The sequence below is a fragment of the Schistosoma mansoni genome, chromosome 5, assembly GCF_000237925.1.
Source record: "Schistosoma mansoni strain Puerto Rico chromosome 5, complete genome".
Taxonomy (NCBI): Eukaryota; Metazoa; Platyhelminthes; class Trematoda; order Strigeidida; family Schistosomatidae; genus Schistosoma; species Schistosoma mansoni.
Window position 1 is genome coordinate 1,670,180 of NC_031499.1, and position 21,862 is coordinate 1,692,041.

General features: G+C 33.2%; 1 protein-coding gene across 1 annotated transcript; it reads left to right on the plus strand.

The window, feature by feature from the left end:
- Positions 1-20,923: 20,923 nt before the first annotated feature.
- Smp_150540 (putative histone H3) lies at positions 20,924-21,148 on the plus strand (the record flags this gene model as incomplete). The annotated part of the gene is made up of 1 exon (XM_018797587.1): positions 20,924-21,148. One exon carries the CDS (start codon positions 20,924-20,926, stop codon positions 21,146-21,148), a length of 225 nt encoding a protein of 74 aa, XP_018652614.1.
- Positions 21,149-21,862: the final 714 nt, after the last annotated feature.

Genomic DNA, 21,862 nt, shown 5'->3' on the forward strand with positions numbered 1-21,862 from the left:
CGCATTTTATTATCATTATCAGTACAGCAATGAATATCAACCGTTGATGCAGTCATCCTTCTACGACTAGATTATTTTTATCTCACATGAACTCCAGGCATGTAAATTCGAATCCTCTCATCGCCAATCGACACTATTTACTCTACTGCGGCTTATCAGAACATCATAGTTCACTGTTCTTCATCCTCATATTCAGTCAGCACCACAGAGCAATTACTGTCATACTCTATTTTCACGATATTTCAAATCGCTCATATGAACCTGTTATTTTATTATCCGGACAGTCACGACATAAATGCATGTTAAATTTTTTTCGTACGCTTACCAATGTACTCATAATCACATGCTAGCATTTCAATTTTGTCCTCATCTTGACAATATTCATGTACATTTTTACACAAGTATGACACTTTCGTATACTACACATCACCCCTCGCATGACACTGTAACTTATCAGGTATTGTACAATTTTTTTCCTACGTGTTAACACTATTTACATACCGCTTCAGTGTTATTTTTCGAAAACAGACATTTTTAAAATAAATGTGCTATTTTCTACAAGGGGGCTTGTAGTATCGGTTGTTATGTTAAGCCCATATAAATAAAGTATTATTCTAGCTTCTGGCCAAGCTAATTCGCCTATGCAACAGAGTCATATTTTGATCTTGTTAATTATTCGCTTATTAACCTTGACTACCTTTTTATATGAGCGTATGTGTATACACACTTCGTATCTTATTCATCATGTCTGTCATTCATTTTTATCTACTATAAATACTGATTAACGCTTGCTTAAAACGAGTTGGCTTCCCAGCCATCTCCAATACGCGTCATGTATGCTTCTCTCGCTATCATTTGCTCATGTGCTCACAACTTTCTGGTCTGCATCACTTATCAATAAAAATGTAGTTGCCGCTTCCCTTTGCCTTCTGATATTATGCACTGTTAAGACTTGTATTATAACGGTTATTAAGGTGAACTATTATTGAAGCACGGCACTACAAGTTTCCGCGTTTGTTACAGTGCTATTTTACTAATAACGTTAAATGAAACAATATACCGAGACTCATTTCCTTACACAAAATACTCATCGATTACGGTAACAACACATAATACACTTCATTTGTTTATTGATGAGAACAACTGAGTCTCTTTTCTGTGTAAATATAGAAAAAATTAAGGTTGAGTTTCTTCCTGCTAAAAAAGGTAACTGCATAGCATTATAGTCTTTCTATTTATCTAATTATTGTTAAATGACGAATAAATTGATGAAGTCTAACGTTTAAGTTAAAGCAAATGCTCCTCAGTCTATAAAGTAGTTTGAGAAACTTCAAAAAATCTAGTACTTTGTAAACTACCATTACGTTTTTAACAATCACAGCAATTCGAATTTGGATTATTTTTATAAGCAAATATCAAAGAGCTGGTGAATAATATATAGCATCAACTTTATTTTAATGGGTTAATAAAGGGTTATGGTCTTTATTGTTATGTACCAATGGACTGACTTTATTTAGACAATCATTGGAAAGACTGTAGCAGTGTATAGCTATTTCTTTCTAGCACAGTAATGCTAAACAATGCTCATTCACAGACTCACCAGTGATCAAATCGAATATCTTTATGACTTAATCTTCAGATCACTGTGTTAACACATTGATTTACATTTCCAGATTCAGTCGATTTACAATAACATTTCAATCGAAATTAATATAAAAGAAATTAACTAAACCTATTATTTTATTATTGATTAGAAGGGGTTTTGTGTAGGTTTCAGTATTTTCATAGTCAATTGAAGTTAGACATTAACACCGATGGATGCCGGCTCAGTGGTTTATCGGTTAAGTGCTTTGGCGCGAGACTGGTGGGTCCTGGGTTCGAATCTAGCGGGTGCGGGATCGTGGATGCACACTGCTGAGGATTCCCATAATAGGACGAAACGGCCGTCCAGTGTTTCCAGGTTTGCCATGGTGGTATATCTTCAGTTGACTATTTTATTATTTCTAGTACTAAGTCCCATTCACTACGTTCGTAAATAGTAACATGTTTAAATTTAAGAATAAAATTATTTGAGTACATTCAGTCATAGGGAATGAAATAAAAAATGGATAACCGTTGCAAACAAATAAGAGTATACAACTATACATTGCACTAAATTGTGCTTGAGTTAAGTTTGGACGAAAGTGACTAAATGTTTTGTATACATTTAAGTGATATGGTGAACAATATGGCTATGTCAACGATTCTGATTACACTTTAACTAATATCATTTATAAAACTCACAAGAAGAATTGTAAAAGAAATTGGTAAAAAAAAAACAATTATCATTATAAGCAAAGATGGATAGTGGCTAGAAGTGGAATCCAGTTTGACGCGCGTTTCGTGCTATTTAGGATTCGTCAGCTGGATGTACCTGCATCTCAGAGTTGATATTCACTCTGGGATAATTCAAACAAACAATACTAAGTGAATTTAAACAATTATCATGGTTCATATTTCCCCTTTGTTTCCTATCAATCCAACATATCTATTTACTGAATGGTATTACAAAATTGAATATAGATACATTTGACAGCTATTAAACACGAAACAAAAAAGGATTGAATAACGCATCTGGACTTGACATGATATGTTTTACTCAGTTAAGTGGTAACATTGTGTGAATTATTAAATACCTTTCCATGAATAAATAATCGTTTACTTTTAAAAAATGATTCACCATCAAAGACAAGATACAGTTTTTTTTTCATTGTTCATCTAAATTCATGTGATTTGAATTGTCTTATATTAAGAATTTGATGTCATTGTAAGAACATAAGGAATTAATGAGCACTGAGTATCTGCTTCGTCCTATTATCCATCCAAGATACGACTTTTTCCACGAAGCTTAGTTTTCTTAGATTTTAGTTTATGATTATCCAAAGCAGAATAAACCAGCATTCAGGTTCTTCCTGGTTCCAATAATCACCGAGTTTGATGCCAATTCATTGTGTAAAAAGGATGCACACAAAAACTACAAAATACGGCATATAAACTCAAAACCAGATATTCATTATTGAGAAATGCTATCTCTGATTAACACATTTCTTTGAAATCTATTATGCTGGGCTCTGAATCAGTTACTGAGGATCAAATATCAAGATGATGAATATATGTTAGACAGCTCTAATGATCCCTAATTAGTATCATTACGTTGTAATCAACATTAATTATATTTCAGATCTGATCTATTAAATTTAGGACATACTCAGTCAGTCATGACCATAAATTTACTTACACAAAATATATATGCGTGACATCAAAACGAACTAAAATTGATCATACAATAATGACGTCTTTTTGAGAAGATTAGTTGATGTGAATGTTGGATCTCAGATACATCACCAGCAAAATGGATTAAAAGGATTAAGTATTATCTTAAATTTATCATTCTAACGACATTCATTCACCAGCATTTACAGTAAGTACCGTAATTTGTTCAAATGTTAAAAGCTCTTAAGTTGTTTCACAATTACAGTCAGTCAGTCACAACGTAGAACTTCGTACGTACGTACATCTGTTCGAGTTGCCATACCAAATTAGCACAGAGATGAAGTTGTCGATTCAAATCCCATAGTGGTAGTAGTAAGAGTGTAAGCAGTGATAGAAAAGATTAGGGTTTGAAGATGTTATTCGAGGAGTATGATACAGTTAAATAAATTTGGAAAGCGAAAAAAGATAGAGACATGAAGAATTCAGAAGATTAGGATTCGGCAGAACACAAAGAGTGGATGCACCTGCGCCATCACAAACGATTTTGAGCCATGTCATTCAAGGTCTCTAACCATCGATTGCGATCATCTCGCGAATCCCAACCAGGTAGTCTACACCTACCAACATGGCTCAGTCTACTTGTCAATGACTTCATGGATTTGTGCCACGTTTTGGTCTGACCGCCCCTAGCTTTCTTTCAACCTACTCCTACACCATAAAACATTGCACGTCGGGGCAGTCGGTGGTTGGGCATACGTAACACATGTCCCAGCCATCTCAACTGATGAAGTTTTACTACTTCATCAATCGATTTGCCATCCTTACCTAGTATCCGTTTCCTAACAATTGCATTACTTACCCGGTGGTCCCAGGATATAGGAGCAATGCTTCGAAGACACCTGTGATCGAATACTAGTAGCCTACGAGTATCCTATACTCATATCAGCCATGTTTCACTGCCATAAAATAAAACGGAACGAACTGCTGCGCAGTAAACCCGTCCTTTGGTTGCTAGACGAATATCTCGCCTACGCTATAAATGACGCAAGTTGGCGACAGCTAGGTGAGCCTTCTGTATCCGTGATGAGATTTCGTCACACACCAGGCCACAAGGGCTGATGAGACTCCCAAGATAAGTGAAGTGGTCTACACGTTCAACTACTTCACTCCCTATCATTAGTTTAAATGCCAATGTAACCCAATCCTGAAGTAACATTTTGCACTTTGAGGGGGAGAATCGCATCCCGAACAATTACAGTCAGAAATATTAAAAAAAGTGTATCTTTTACGTAAGGCGTAACCGAATTCCAACCTAACAACAAACGTATAGTTAACAAAATCCAAACAAAGCAGACATTTCAATTGATATACATTATTATCATGAAATAGATAGCATATTGTGTAAACCATAAGCTTTATACTATTCCAAGAGACAGTGTATAAGAGTTCTAGATATTAAAAAACAAGCTAAAACCTGAGGTAGTCAATATCGTTTTTCAAAATTATGTCATTATTGATTGTTCAGTACAAATATTCATTTCATACACATAGTTTCCTTTATTACATTGAAAAGAGCAAGAACAAAGATTCTATCAGAATAGCATAAATTTATTTTACTTCGTTGGTTCTTGCCAGCTGCTTACAACCTGTGATATTTAAAATCACTATTACATAATAGGTTTAAATTATTTACATGAACGGGTTTAGTTGGAAGTTATATTAAAGACACATTAGTGTACTATAGCAAGGATGTAAATAAATTTAATAGACTGAATATTATAAATATATACCTCATGTAAAAGAAAATTCTGCAACATTGATTGTGACAACAGTTCAAAGGGCTAGAAACAGGTGATTACATAATGTCCGTCCAGTGCTTCCAGGTTTTCCCTGGTGGTCTAGCCTCAATTGACTCACGCTTTCAACTATGAAAATTACATAATGAGCAAACACTGATAGGAATAAAATGAGTTTATCTTAGTCAATAAAATATGATTACTAATCTGGAAGATAGTCGAAATAAAACTCAATGATGTAATAAATGAAAAAAAGAGTTAAAATAAAACGTTTAAGATGCAACGAAGGAATATTTGTCACCAACGCAAGGAAAGATCAATCGTCATCTCCTTTTGAACACATAAGTCAGTTTTTGGACTCCTGATAGTAACAGTTTCAGCGAACTCTAGTCTTCTGAAGTTCAATAAACCATTGCTATCAGGCGTCAAATGCATAAAAAGTTCATATTGTGTTTTATGAATATACATGTTATTATTTATGATTTATAATACTCAAAGTTTTATTTGACATAAAATTCAAATAAAAATCAAAACTCAGAAATTTCTAGTAATAAGAAATAGTAAATTTAATTGGTGTTGTTTGCTTGAATCTTCCCATTGATGTTTAGGACTGCAATTGATCAGTCTCTTATCGGCATATGCGCATACTGTGCGTATTTCCTCGATATATCCTTAATGCACAAGCATTATAAACAAAGAGTGAATATCAATTCTGAGATGCAGGTACATCCAGCGGTCGAGTCCCAAATAGCGCGAAACGCGCGTCCTGAGTTCCACTTCTAGCTACTATCCATCTTTGTATGTAAAGCCTGGGGCCTATGGCAATATCAATGCAGTCCGTACAGGATGTACCTATGTCAACAAGTGAATGGTCAAATGTAGTCCTAAATAACAATGGGAAGATACAAGTAAACAACACCAAGTGAATTTAAACTTCACCCCACTGCATAAGCAGGTGGCTATCAGAACTCAGTAGCTAAGTGGATAATGCGATGGAGTTTGAAGTGAAAGGTACTGGGTTTGAGTCCCAGAGTGGACATGAACTCTGAGATGCAGGTACGTCCAGCTGAATTTCATATTTTTTTTACTTTTCCCGAATAATGTAAGGAACTCAGAAATATTTTATTATGATGTTAGAGACGTTCTAATTGTTGTCAATCTACAGAAAAAATATATAATCACTCAACTCAAAAACTACACCTGTAGCTCTTTTAGAATTACTGCCGGTCCCAATCCCGGGTAAAGTAGGAGGGTTGGGCATGGGGTAACAGGCGTAAGTAAGTAAGCACTGAACTCAAAACACCATTGAAAACAAAAAATAATCAATGAAATTTCCAATTTCTTAGATCATATTTCACTCACATTTTATATTTTCCTCAGAACATTCTTTTAGAATACTTAGCAGTGTAATGATTACTAAAACAAAATCTCCAGAAATATATTCAGGTATATTTCAAAGAATCATCTGGTAGACTAAGAAGGTTTCGTTTAATAAGGTTCATAAAACAGATTGTTCAGAATTTTGAATAATACTAAGTTTATGAGAAACAAAACCATTCATCAACTCAAGTATACAGTCAGCTAATTTATAATCATTGATTAGTAAAGGTAATATTGTTGCTTTTATGTATGATATAACACGTAACACAACAGGTAGTTTTCACACCAGTCACAGTCTATTTTCAGTGAAACTGCTACATTTGATCGTTAGTTTACTTCACGAGTGACATCCAGTAATATTAAAAGATGATCAGAATTTATAGTAATGATAATATATCCCCTAATCTTTCTGGTCTTGTGTTATTTTGAATTAAACCACCCCATATTATCAGTCTGTTCATTAAGCATAAGTTTACGAAATAAAAACCTCCGTATAGAATTTGAAAATGTTGTATCCATGGTAAATTGAAAAACATTTTCCCCCTTTATTTTATAAATATCATCACGAACTTTTCTTTCAAATAGCTTAATTTTAAATATTTTGACAAGTTATTAAGTAAATCATTCAATGAATATCATTTTATCAGTTAGTCAAATAGTTTTAAAGAAGAGTTAAAATGTCATGTTGTTTTTTTTATAGTTTTTTTTTACTTAAAGAAAATTACTTCTTTCTTAAACACTGGAAAGAAACACTCAACAAAGCAAGATACATTTTACAAACGTCCTAAATTTCAATTATTCAAGTCTGTGCTAATGTTCAATATAAATAATTGATAAGTAATCTAACTGAACGCTAGATTTGGTTCCTAAGCTCTTCTAGTAACCCCAAGCTAGATCTATACAGCAAAGTGAACACGAGAGAAAAGGCGAGGAATGTGGAAGAAACGCTATACTCCAAAGGTTCGTTTATGTACAGAAAATCTTGGGTTTTTATAGTATTTTAGATGGCCTCGGGTTTCCGGAAAATTCCAGAATACTACTAAACATAGTAGTAGTATAGAAAATCATCCAATCAGAAACTCGAGAAGTGGCTTGTTACTTTCTAGATGTTACTGGCAAAACTTTTAATGAATGCTGATTGGATAACATGTTTCTCAGAGACTTTATAGAGGTTTTTCGAGGAGTTTTCAGGATCTTCCAACAATAATGTTTTATGGTAGTTTTAGATTGTCCTATTTAAAAGAAGGTTATTTTGTAATCAAGTAAATTGTTAATTGAACACAGATTCATTGGTTATTTTCATTATGCAATATTCACTAACTTTTATTCCAGTTTAGTAATTTAAATTTGTTACTTCAAAACAATAAAATCAAGTATGATTATTCGATACCCTCGAAATAGAATTACAGCTGATAGATTGCACAAAAGCATACAACATAGTCTTAAACTTTCATTACTTGTAGGATATATTATCCCCTATCCTCTTAAATATACTACCGATGCACTTGTTCTTCGGTTAATTACTATAATCTAGATTTTGTCCTAATACCATATCCTTATGACTATTTTCGATTTTGGAAACATAATTTCTGCTTTTGATGAATAGAGGGAGTGATATAGATCGGTGATTAAATAACAAGTTGGTGTTGTTCAGATATTAAATAATAAATGTGCAGGTACACTATGGTAAAGCGATAGTATTTTATGTATATATAATGTTGAGCTGATTAAACATAATTAAAAGCGTGCATACAAACAATATGTTGTCCCACTTAACACAACTAATGTTTCTAATGCAATAGAAAGTAGTTGATTATCTTATTAAATAAGATTCATTATTCAGATACAAATTTCAAAAGAAACCACTTAACCACAACTTCATTCGATAGAAAATATATAACTAACTCGAGAAGAATCCATTTATCGTACATATGGTGGTAGCTGATAGTGGAATCCAGGAGGCACGTTTCTTCCTAGTTTTGTTTCGCCTTCAAATATACCTGAGTGTATTCGCGTTTGAAACAAACCGGACTAGATTCGAGACCCGAAGTGAATATCAAATCTAGGATACTGCCACATCCAGCCGATCAGTCCCAAATAACATAACATGCAGTTACAAGATCGAAATGTTTAATTTCAAAGTATTTCATGCCAAAATGATTTTGAACAGATATTGATAAACACTAAAACATTTATGCATGATAGTTATGTCCAAACTTCTCAGAATACATTTTCAAATAACTTTGCTGTTTACGTTTGTATAGCTACCTTTTCTGTTCCATCATATAATGAGTAGACTTTTTGTTAAGTTTACATCACGATCTACTTCAGCATTGCATGTGTGTGTATATGTATATGATCCAAAAGGTTTTCACCAATTTGACAAATTCATGAAATTTCCATACAAAAATGTCTTAACAAGTATATTATGTGTGATCAGATTGTTCGAAATGTATTGCGCTAATATCTTATCACATAATTCTGATAAACTTCGTCTTCTCATTGCATTATCGAAATTTATTAAACGGACTAATTGTTTTAAATATAATTTACATTCTTAAACTGTGAAAACAATAACCAAATTTTTCCATGAATTTGTGAAATAGTATAGTTAATCATTGAATTTCTCAAACTACAACACTTGGAATGCTAATTGGTAAATACAAAAATTCTTAAACGTACCTATATCAAAGGTATCTCAGTGCAATACAAACATATTTGTAATTTCAATAGTTGAGATCATGAGTTAATTGAAGTTAGACCACCATGGAAAACCTAGATGCACTGGATAGCCGTTTCGTCCTACTGTGGGACTCCTCGTGGATGCGCACTGCTGAGGAGTCCCACAGTAGGTTGAAACGGCCATCTAATGCTTACAGGTTTTTCATGGTGGTCTAGTTTTAATTGACTCATGATCTCAACTATTGGAACTACTATAATATCCACGAAAACCCGCTCTGATATTTGTAATTCATTGTTGAAATACTGAGAATAAAAACGGGATTTTATTTGACGATAGTTTGCATAAATTTTTCATTATGATTATTATGTTCAGAGGGATAAACAGTGCTACGTTTTTGTATTACACTTTTTTCCACCCAAATATATATTTGATACACAATCGTGAATGGTATACAATAGGCAACAATAAACCAAAAGTCTTGACTAAAACATTAATCATTTATTTAGAAAATATATCTTGATCAACATGCTATAGACTGTTTTTAGAGTACTGTAACCATCAAATGATAACATGATATTTTTACATTCAAAATGACCTATAAAAGTGTTTCAACGAACAGATTCAACCATCGAAAGTATTTATTGTGAAAACTTACTATTATTTCTATTGAAACATTCTGTTTATGAGTATACATCTTAAAGGATGGATTCGCAAAATTCAACTTGATGAAAATAAAATAATCTTGCATGTCAATTTACATTACAACTAACACAACTCTTTAATACCTTCCTACAATTAAACCCAAATACTGAATTTTTAAATGTGTATCTACGTAACAGGATTTTGGATAATAGCCTCTTGAATTCAAGCAGAGCATATAGGTCAAATAAAATATATAAGATGGTAAATAATGAATCAATTACAAAATAATGAAGTATAGCTAAACAAGGAGTTACAATATTGAAGTAAATTAATAAACTAAGCAGAACGGAATATTGTATGAAACTTCCAGGGAATTCCTATTGATATGTGGAACTATGCATATTATCAGTTACTTAATTAAATAGATATTCTTTTCGCAGGCTGCTAAACTTAATAAGGAACGTAAGAGAAGATATATCTATTCGAAGAAAGGGTATAATCTACTGATCACGAATTTCGAAATGCATCACTTTTTCTAGCTGGTTAGTAACATCTTTTTATTTAATATGCAACTGAACTAGACTCAATGAATTTCCTTATTATATTCATCTCATTTAATAAATGAACATATTTCAATAATTTTATACTTTATATTGTTCATTTTACAGTATTACAAAGCTTCAGATCTTGTATACTAACAATCTTTCATCATATTGCAGACAAAGATGTATAGTGGCTAGCAGTGGAATCCAGGACGCGCGTCAAGTCTTATTTGGGACTTGTCACCTGGATGTACCTGCATCTCAGAGTTGATGTTCACTCTGAGACTCGAAAACAGTACCGTTCGCTTTAAACGCCATCGCGTTATCCACTCAGCTACTGAGTCCTGATAGCCACTTGCTTGTGCAATGGGGTTAAGTTTAAATTCACTTGATATTGTTTGTTTGAATCTTTCCATTGATGTTTAGGACTGCAAGTGGTCAGTCTTTTATTTGCATATGTGCATACTGTACGTATTGCCTCGATGTAGCCTTATTTCACAAGTATTGTAAGCAAAGATGTATAGTGGCTAGTAGTGGAATCTAGGACGCGCGTTTCGTCCTAATCAGAAGATTATCATGATAGTTGCGAAATGTAATTTTTGTTTTGTAATATCTTCAACTCCATACTGAGCATAAAGTTATTCATCTGTAACTCAAAATGGTTATTGGGTGCTTAACATCTGTACTGAGAAAATTGCTTATTAAAATGTACATTATTCAAACAAACAAAAAATAGAAAATTAAAGGATGTTATGCTTTACATTTTATGAATGTCAAATGTTTAATGTATATTTTAAAAAATAGTTGACTTATTTGTCGGTTAATATAATAAATATTCTGCAATAAATGTAGAAGGAAAGTGTTATAACTTGTGACGCAATGATACCACCAGTTAAAGAACAGTGATTTATCGACTTGATCAATGACGCATAAAACCAGTACGAGCAGTCTAGAGTACTTATCGGTCCTGCTTCCTGCTTAGCCCTGCGTGTTAAGTCTACAACATCAATAACTGTCCCTGCCATATTAATCATGTATTTCAAACATACTGAGTTTATATATCAACAAGACAGATCACATCGTACCATGAAATAGAAAATAACATGTGTACAAATTTAGTCAAAAGTGGCTGTGAATATGGGACATAGAAATCGGTAGACTGAGACTGGGCATAACTCAAGAATGGTCAAACGTATAATAATAGTCTATGGATCAAAATAAAGCTTATAATAAGTGGAACATGAATATGAACAGTTTGGTTACTTAACAATTATACAATGGGAAATAAATGTATAGTGTTAGTCGCGAAATAGATTCCAACAGTTACCATTCATTATTCTTATCGGGATATAACAGAAAGAATTAAATAAGAATACGTGATAGTAGATCGTCAAAAATGAAATATGATTTATTACTAATTCCATATAAGTAATATATTTCTACTCAACAAAACTAACATTGTTTTTAGTGATAAAAATAATAAGGAAATATAATAACATAGTGCTGAATTAAGTAGTACATTTCACCTGTACGTTTTTTTTTCTCTTTGATATCTATCCAAAGGACATCTTTAAATACCGAAATGTGTATAAATCATTACCTAATTAATTACATGATTATTTTGTCAATATTTGATGTGAACTTAGAAAGAAAGTAAAATTATTATTGATGTCATTCGGTAGCTCTGTATCAAACAGAAAGAAAAGACCTATTTTATTATATCTGGATAACAAGTAAGTAAAATAAAGTTTTGTTGGGGCGATCCTGAAAATTACTCGCAATAGACATGACAAGCTCAGGAAACATTAAGAAGCAACTTATCCAATCAGCGTTTGATTAGAAGTTTTGCTAGAAATATCACGAAAATGAAAAGTCACATGAAGAGGTTCTGATTTACTGATTGCTACACTGCTACTTTGTTTAGTAATATTCTAGAATTTTCAGGAAAACCCAAGGAGTTCTAATATACTATAAAAACCCTATATTTTCTAAACATAAATGAACCTTTGGAGTAAAACGCTTCCTGCATATTTTGTGCCTTTTCTCTCGTGGTCAAGTCGCTGTGTGTAGTTCTAGCTTGGAGGTTACGAGAGAAGTTCAGGATCCGAGTATAGCGTTCAAACAGCAAGATATATCAAATTTCTCTCATCCTTCTCAGAAAAATAGTAATTTTTATGTACTTCTGTGTCGACAAATAATGTATAGTCTCTGTTTGGATTTCCAAGATTCTGTGTTTGAAAAAAGGATATGTTTTATACTTTGTTTTTTTGAGTAGATTTTTTAATATTACTATATTTATTCTAAAAGTCCTTATTGACAGTTGTTACTTAGTCAAGAACTTTTCCATCATTTCCCAGTATCATTCACATACTTATCAGATTAATTGAAAGTAAATGTTGAAATGATAATGAATAAACTCATTGTAAGTTATACCTACAAATCAGCTTCAGTTAGATATACATTACTGTCACCTAAAAAATTAGCTTTTTATGAAGTTTTTGGTGGTCCGAGATCTGAATCCATTTCGATCGTTTCTGATTTCTATCAAGATATACATGTCACCGATTCTCATATATAATCATTTACTTAACTCGTGTTAACGAATAATGGAATTAAAATAAGTCAAAAATGAGAATAGGTTTTGAATATGTATATTTTGTACAGTCATTGATACGAGCAGACGATCAAAGGAACAAAGTGAAACGAGATAAAGGCATATGAGTCAACTCGATTTAATCAAGTGTTAATCAATATTTATAGTCAGATAAAAATACGTTACAGATATGTGATGAGTAAGATAAGAAGTGCAAACATATACGCTCATATAAAGTAGTCAAAGTTGATAAGCAAATAATTAACAAGGTCAAAATGTAACCCCACCAGAATCAATGAGTTGGATTTTCCAGAAGCTAGAATAGGCTATCTCGGCTCTACATAGGACCAACCATTACAAAGTAATAAAATAAAATAAGAAGTGAAAGAATTGACGATTTGAAACACTCATCTGTAAAATCATGTTCAAAGAATTGAATTTAACTTTATATGATTTATATTTCTGTAATCTGATCGTACTATTTTCTTTTACTATGATAATAATAATCTGCTTTGTCAATTTTAATAATATTAGGAATATAATTACTTTATTTTATTGATAACCCAACGATACTTAGATGGTAATTTAACAATCAAAGGATCAAAATGAAAAAGTAAAAAGTATCAATAATTCTCTTTAAACTCTTTTAATTTAGATAAACATATATTTACATCTAAGAATAAGTAGTTTATTTTATTTTATTTAAACACAAATATTGGTACAAAGGGGTACCAGATATATATACGCCACACAAGTTTCATTTGATTTGTATGGGGGCTGTGATACTGCCCAGGTGCCCAAACCAAAGTAGGTGATTTTCTTAGGGGCCATATCCAGAGCCTTTGACCTAAAGGTCTGGTCCACAAGGCAGTGAAACATCGTGAGGAGTTGAAGTCCCATGTCAGCCGGTGACCAACGATTGATCCATACGCCATTTGTTCCTTCAGGATACTGGAGCCCATGTGGACTATTTGTTTTGAATCAGGGTTTTCCAACTCCCCTAGGTGGACCATTCATATCCACCAACCCGGTTAAAGCTGTGGACATTCGCTTTTCATCCTCTCAATCTCGTAAACAACACCCATGGTGCGAGAAGGCAGTGAGTAGGACTTCCCTGGCAGAGGCTATATATTCGCGTGGCCATGTGAGAGCATTTCGAGAGGGCGGGCGGACTCTCCCCACTCTCGGCCGTACCAGGACATTTGGGGGCAAGAATAAGTAGTAATGTATAATTGTAACTAAATTTAGATGTTTCAATGAATGAACTAATGAATCTTATACTACTTATACACAATATCTTAAGGATGAATTTTCATTCATTTATATTTGACCATCAAAGAGTTTTGTTCTATTAATCTGTCTAATTATAAGTAATCATTATGTAACTTTTGATGTTAATTTTCATCTTACATTTTTTACTATTAGGTGTGTATGTTGAATATCCTTGTTTTAGTCAAAAATATCAAAGAAAAAAAAATTTTGATGCTTTCCTGTAGATGAATAAGAGTTAACAAACCATTTAGGATGTTTTCAATTTTGGTTATTATAAAAATGATTGTAGACTGATATACATAACTTTTATATTCAAACAACGATAAATTGTCTCATTCCTGGAAAAATGTAACCAGTTGGTTAATAGTAATGTGTGTTCACAAAAAATGAAAAAGATATCTTCAAAAGTAGTTTTTTATTCTTGTCAAAATGGGTAAATTTGCTAAGGAGTACCAATTTTAAAAAAATTAACATTTTTGGAGAAACTATCATTTATGGACGAACCGATCAGGTATAAGATAACAGGTCTCGGATTTCGGCGTGAAATTCACTGAACAATTTGGCTAAATAGAGTCTTGACATTATAGTTGATGTCAGTTCGTGAAGAAAACTCAAATATATTTCCTAACCTTAACCGTCAACTGTAAATCACAATTCGAATTCCTCGCACAGGTTTATAACCCTCATTCAGCTCACCTAGTTAGTAGGTGGACATTCTCAAGGCCACTTTAGCGTCATTGAAAGGTCATTCATAAATTACAGTCTCACCACATTATTCTATAATAAAGAATTTCAGATATATATGTTTTAATTAATGATGTTTTACATAAGATAATATTCACCGTCTACAATAAATCAAATTACAAAAAACAATGTTTATACAAATAATTTATCTGTGACATATTGCTAGTCATAAACCCGACAATCCACCACGAAGTTTCACCGAATATAATTAAATGATCTCAAATTTAATAGAACCCTGATTAGATCACATTTTGTAAAAGTAACTGAAGAAACTATTCATTAAATACTCAAAACAACATCTTTACCAGCAATCAAATTTAAACTTTTATTATGTTATAAAGACAATAGATTTATCAACACTGAAAAAGACAAACGCGAAATTACTCTTAAGTGGATGATCAAAATCTTAACACAAGTTCAGAGAGAAAACGATGCGTACACAGAACAAACGTCGAAACACTGGGAACACAAGTACACAGTGAATCAAGCCACATAGATCAAATAACAATTTACAGTAGTAAAAAATCAATATAAATTCATTTAGTATTGTTTGTTTGAATCTTCCCATTGATGTTTTTAGGACTGCAACTGGTCAGTCTCTAATTGGCATATGTGCATACTGTACTTATTGCCTCGATATAGCGTTAATTCACAAGCATGTTAAGCAAAGATGGATAGTGGCTAACAGTGGAATCCAGTTTGACGCGCGTTTCGTCCTATTTGGGACTCAGTATGGTTCATTTTAAATTACTTTCAATCTTTCTTTTTATTTCTAACAGTACGTTAGTTTCCTGCAAAGCCATTCTCAGTAAGAACTTACAACAATTCTATTTTGTTCTTCCGTTAAATACGACTAGCGAGTTATTCTCATCAATATTCTTATTATCTTGTCGTTTCATGGTTGAAATGCTAGTTCACAGAACATTGTCAAAAACTCTTAAGATATTTTATTCTTCTGTAATGTTTTCTCTTCTACACATTTTTGAAATTTGAGGTAATGGATTGATAGTACGGAAAACATTGAACATCATCGTTTTATGGATGATAGTAGTGAGTTTTCAAATTCACGTTGAAACCAGTTTATCACATGAGTTATCCTGATAGTTTAACTCAGCAGATTAAGTACATATAATCTCATTGCCCTCCAGTTGATAGCGTTGAATGTTATATATTGGACTTTCAAAAAAAAAGGAATAAATAATTAATATGTAAAGTTTCCGTTATACACTAAAAGGGAAGAAATGGAATATAAACCTAAAAACGATTTAGTATGATATTCATAATGAATTATTGACGTGATTTTGCTTCATCATGATTCATTTAGCATGTACATGATCACGTTTGAAATGAACCAAAGCACAGAGACCGACAAAATAATGTTCATATTGTTTAGATTGAAATTAAAAAGACAAGAGATATTGTTACTGACCAGAAATATATTTCCTCTTCAAAATATTATCTAATGTAATTTAGGTAACAGGAAAAAGTAGCCGATATCCCTTACCATGAACAGATTATTAATTATTGTATGCATAACAAATTATGATCCAAATAAGGACTAAGCATATGTTAACAATTCTAAACTAAAATTAACTGAACATCAAATGGATTTTTCAAATAAGTTATATGAAGCTAAATAGTAGAGATCATTGGAATGTAACCTGGACTATTACTTGTGCGGGATCGTGGATGCGCACTGCTGAGGAGTCCCTTAATAGGACGAAACGGCCGTCCAGTGCTTCCAGGTTTTCGATGGTGGTCTAGCTTCAATTGACTCATGATTTCAACAGTGAAAATATTACATGTATATTATATATATATATATATATATATATATATATATATATATGCGTACAAAGTAAACCAAGGATAAGTTACCGATGATGAGCTCCTTCATGTGGTTATACCACTTCAACTGCTCCCGTGGAGCTAGTTACACAGCCCGTACTTAAAGGGCTCTATGTTTGCCTGTTCGGGAACATGCATCACCATGGCTGGGAAAAGAATTTAGGAAATCTAATTACAGCACTATTATTTCTTACTTGGTTGATAGTAAAAATCGTATAAAAATATATTAAACTTTCTCTGTTTTATATTAAGTTTCAAAAAGTCTACCTAAAGGAATTACATTGCGGCCCATCTATATAGCTGAAGCCATCTGGATCAACTCCAGAAAAACGAGTTTATGTATCCAAAACAGGTATATACAGCCTCTATGTTTACTTTGTTCAATGACTGGATCACCAGATACCAACAACTATATTACAAACCTCTTATATCCCCTCCTGATTCCTTCCCTGTTTAATTCTCTCTTAATCCAAACATTCATCTTCCTCAATTCACCTAAGCTTTTTTAATGTAATTTCCTTGACAGCACCTCTCCTATTACATATTATTCAACCAACGTTATTGTTACTATCATTGTCGTTACTATTACTGCTATTATTACTGCCGCGATTAACAAGACGAAATTTCCCCACTATGCATTTAACCCACACGATTTATTATATTATCAGAAGGGGTGAGAACGGGTGGAGATGCAGTGACCAGTGGAGTTCAACCGCGTCTGTTGTGAGATAGTAACTCACTAAACACAATGGTGGACGGTTGCTCAATTTCATGGATTGGTTGAAGTTAGACAATAACACCGTTGGATACCCGCTCAGTGGTCTAGATGTTAGGTGTTCGCGCGCGAGACTGTTAAGTCCTGGGTTTGAATCCCGCAAGCAGGATCTTGGATGCTCACTACTGAGGAGTCTTATTCTACGACAAAACGGCCATCCAGTTCTTCCAGGTTTTCCATGGTGGTCTAGCTTCAGTTGACTCATAAATGTTATACATAGTTAATAAATGATAGTGGATAAATAATAGAACTGATGCAGATATCATTGCCAATGTTTGACTTGATAATTTCGAATAAATTGAGTATTGGGTAGATTATTATAAATAAACTAATGTATTCGTAATATCTCAATGAGTAAAAAAATTAAATGTTCTGACATTTCGTAGCTCAGTTTAAACCGCTTCTTCAGACAATAAATAACCAAAACAAAACTAATCCCAGTTTAATTAGTACAACGTTCCGTTGGAACATAAAGTAGTTATTTTATCAAAATGTTGATAATAATATTTAGAATATAAAGGTAACTAAAGTTTTCCCGGTTGGCAACAAATTTCCTTGGATAAAACTAACTCATAACTCAATGAGTAGACTAAATGAACAAAATTCCTACAAAAAAAGTTTAACTTTCTCACTTTCAGTAGGAAAAAAGACAATCAGACTCGACGATCTTCTTCTTCGTTGAATGAATTTCTTTCATATGATTAATTGATTAAGTGTTAAGCATAGTTGATAAACTATAGTTTATACCTCTCGCTGTTGCTTACTTATGTAATGGTTTATAGTAGTTTAATTTTTAAGTACTTTAGTCACGCAATCATTCCTGTAGGATAAATACGAAGGTGGTTGATTCAAAAAAATGATTTTATCTTTTGATAGTTTCATATGAATTAAAGATACTTGATAAATTACTTATTTTTGATTCTGTACAGTCACCACAGTTGGTTTTATTATCGGTGAACTGATAATCCAGATGGAATTGTTACAAAATATGTTAAGTGAACGTAGACTAAGTACAAATGGAAGACAATTCATTCACATGTTGCTTAAGCATAAAACTGTAAAATTTTAAATAAACCCATGAAGATTACGAAAAACTGAACTTTTTGAGCAATATCTTCACCATCAAATTCTACAGTTATATGTCCATGATTCTTGTGGTGTTTTACAAAGACCCAAAATCAGGCATGTATCAATGAATTTGGTAATGTTAGGTGTTAGAAATCATGATTGTTTGTATGTGTTACGACATAAATAATTCAAAATTGTGTAATTTCTAAATTACGACTGACAAATACAAACATTCATTATTTCTAAACGTATAATCGAATTTACTTAGTATTGTTTTTTTGGATCTTCCCATTGATGTTTTTACGACTGCTACTGGTAAGTCTCTTATTGATCATATGAGCATACTGTGCGTATTGCCATGATATATCCTTAATTCACAAGCATTATAATCAAAGATGGATAGTGGCTAGCAGTGGAATCCAGTTTGACGCGCGTTTCGTCCTATTTGGGACTCGTCAGCTGGATGTACCTTACCATGCTTACCATGCTTGTGAATTTAGGCTGTATCGAGGCAATATGCACAGCATGTACATATGCCAATTAGAGACTGACCAGTTGCAGTCCTAAAAACATCAATGGGAAGATCCAAACAAATAATACTAAGCATATTCCAACTTCACCTCATTGCACAAGCAAGTGGCCATCAGGACTCAGTGGCCGAGTGGATAACGCAATGGCGTTTGAAGCGAAAGGTAATGGATTCGAGTCCCAGAGTGAACATCAACTCTGAGATGCAGGTACATCCAGCTGACGAGTCCCAAATAGGACGAAACGCGCATCCTCGATCCCACTATCCATCTTTGTATAGTCAAGTTCTTTACTTAAGCTGTACATTCGTATTTATAGTTGTATGATAAATATATGTCTATAGACAGAAAATGTTGCATAATAAACTCATTGGAGACTTTTATTATCAAATCTAAATCATATCCATCCAAGACTATATTCAAATTCATTAATGAATACCTTATTTTGACCTTTGTAAAATATCACAATTATTATGGACTTATAACGGTAGAGAGCTTCATGATGACGTTATTGCAAGCAGTTGTTCACTTAAATATTCATTTCTTTTCCTTATTGAATATTCTATGGTGGTTTCTTAATTGTTAAACAACTGAATATTTCATTAACCGGCTTTAATTACATTATCGAAATAAACACTCAGTAATCAAATTATTTAAAAGTTAGTGGCGAATCGTTGGGCTGAAATGAAAACGGTTATACTGGCTTTTTCTGACATTCCATTAATTATTCATCACACCAATGTCATATTAACGAAACTACTGGTTTGAAAATCATGCAGACATGTTAATAAAACTGAAAGTTTAAAACATAAAAAACATCAATGAACCGTATGTTTGAGATTTTCCTCACATTAAAATAGCCTTACCACCATAAATCCATGTAATATTAGCAAAAGCCAGAGATCAAATGTTGTGGTCCAGTTTAAAACTCTTCGTCTTTAAGAACTTGTGAATTTATCAGAGGCTGAATATTGAACATTTAGTTGCCATGTTGAACCTGTATTTTTTCAGCCGCTGATCTTAAATCTATGGATTTATAAATGGTGCAATATAGTTTTCTAATCATTCGATGTCGGAAGTGGGTAACTTAATCTTACTCCTGATATGATTAAACTTCACTGCTCATAATCCCAGACTAGAAATTAGATAATTTTGTAACGAGATAAGCCACCAGTGGGCAAACACTTGCTGTTTCCAGATTTATGTTCTGAAAATTGGTTTTCTTGGTATACCGAATAATAAATACACATTGAACGGTGGCGGGATTTCGTGGAATGGTTGAAGTTAGACATTAGCACCGTTGGATGCCCACTCAGTGGCCTAGAGGTTAAGCGTTCTCACATGAGACCGCAAGCATGATCGTGGATGCTCACTGCTGAGGAGTCTTATTCTAGGACGAAGCGGCCGCCCAGTAATTTCAAGTTTTCTATGGTGGTCTAGCTTAATTGACTCATCAATTCAACTTGTAGTGGTAAATAAATCCCCAAAATCAGTAGTTATGTAAGTCTTCAACATTTGATGCTTACCGCATTAGTTTTAACGAACTCACTCAACTGAAGGCTCTCGGTCACATGTCTGCACCAGATCCCGAGTGGGAATCCCATGCTCAACTTCTCCTATGACCACTAGCAAGTTTAGATCAGTCACTTCTCAATATATTGATAGCCTACCAAATATATCTTCGAAGCTCTTCATTTCTGATTTCTTTAGTGAGCCTGACGTGATCTGGTACACCAGCTCGTAAAATATGAGTCTTTTCCTTTTTGGAACTTCATATATCATCGTCTCTCAGGGTTTTGGAATGACAAGGAATATGCAGACTGATCGCAAGTCAACCGGAGGTAAGGCGCCTCGAAAGCAGCTAACCACGAAGGCTGAGCTCAAAAGCGCCCCGTCTTCCAAGGGCGTGAAGAACGCATATAGGTACAGACCAGGGACCGTTGCCCTCCGGGAAATTCGTCGTTACCCAAAGAGTACTGAACTTCGGATTCGTAAGCTCAGCCGCGTCTGCTCTTCAGGAAGTTAACGAAGCATACTTGGTTGAACTGTTTGAAGACTTACAGAGTTATTTATTTTGGAAGTTTATTTACCGCTATAAACTACTAAATTATTATAATATCCACAAAACCCCTTTCTGATTATAAAAGGAGAATAGTTGTCGATTCATCATTTCCCCCAGATTATTTCATATATTTTGAACTAGTGTTTGTCTGTAGTTGGATGTCATCTCATATAACCAAATAAATTTCTCATAAATGTCTATAGCATAACACAAACACAGAATACCTTTGAAGTCAACAACTTGTCATTGTCCTTTTACATTTTTCTTAAATCTATTTTCTCGTTAATAGATTAGTCATAATTTATTCGTAGAAGCTATTTACAATTTTATCAATCTATCCAACATTCTGGCTAAGTTCACCAACTTGGACTTACAATAAAGGTAGAAATATTAAGTAATGTAAATTGTTTGTTAAAGGTAGGTTTACGTACTTATCTTCAAGTCACAGTGTTTATGCTACGGTAATGGATTGCGTCCACCAGCTCGATTCTAATAGAAAAAAGTGTTTTCAAGTAAATGTAAGTTATAAATTCTCTGATCAATATAATTCGTTGAGATATAAATACAGACCAAAGGAAGATACTTCATACATAGCAGCGAATCTAACACAGCTTCATGGACTGAACGATTTATACACAATGACACTTCAACATTAATATCTGCTAGCGATTTGAGAGG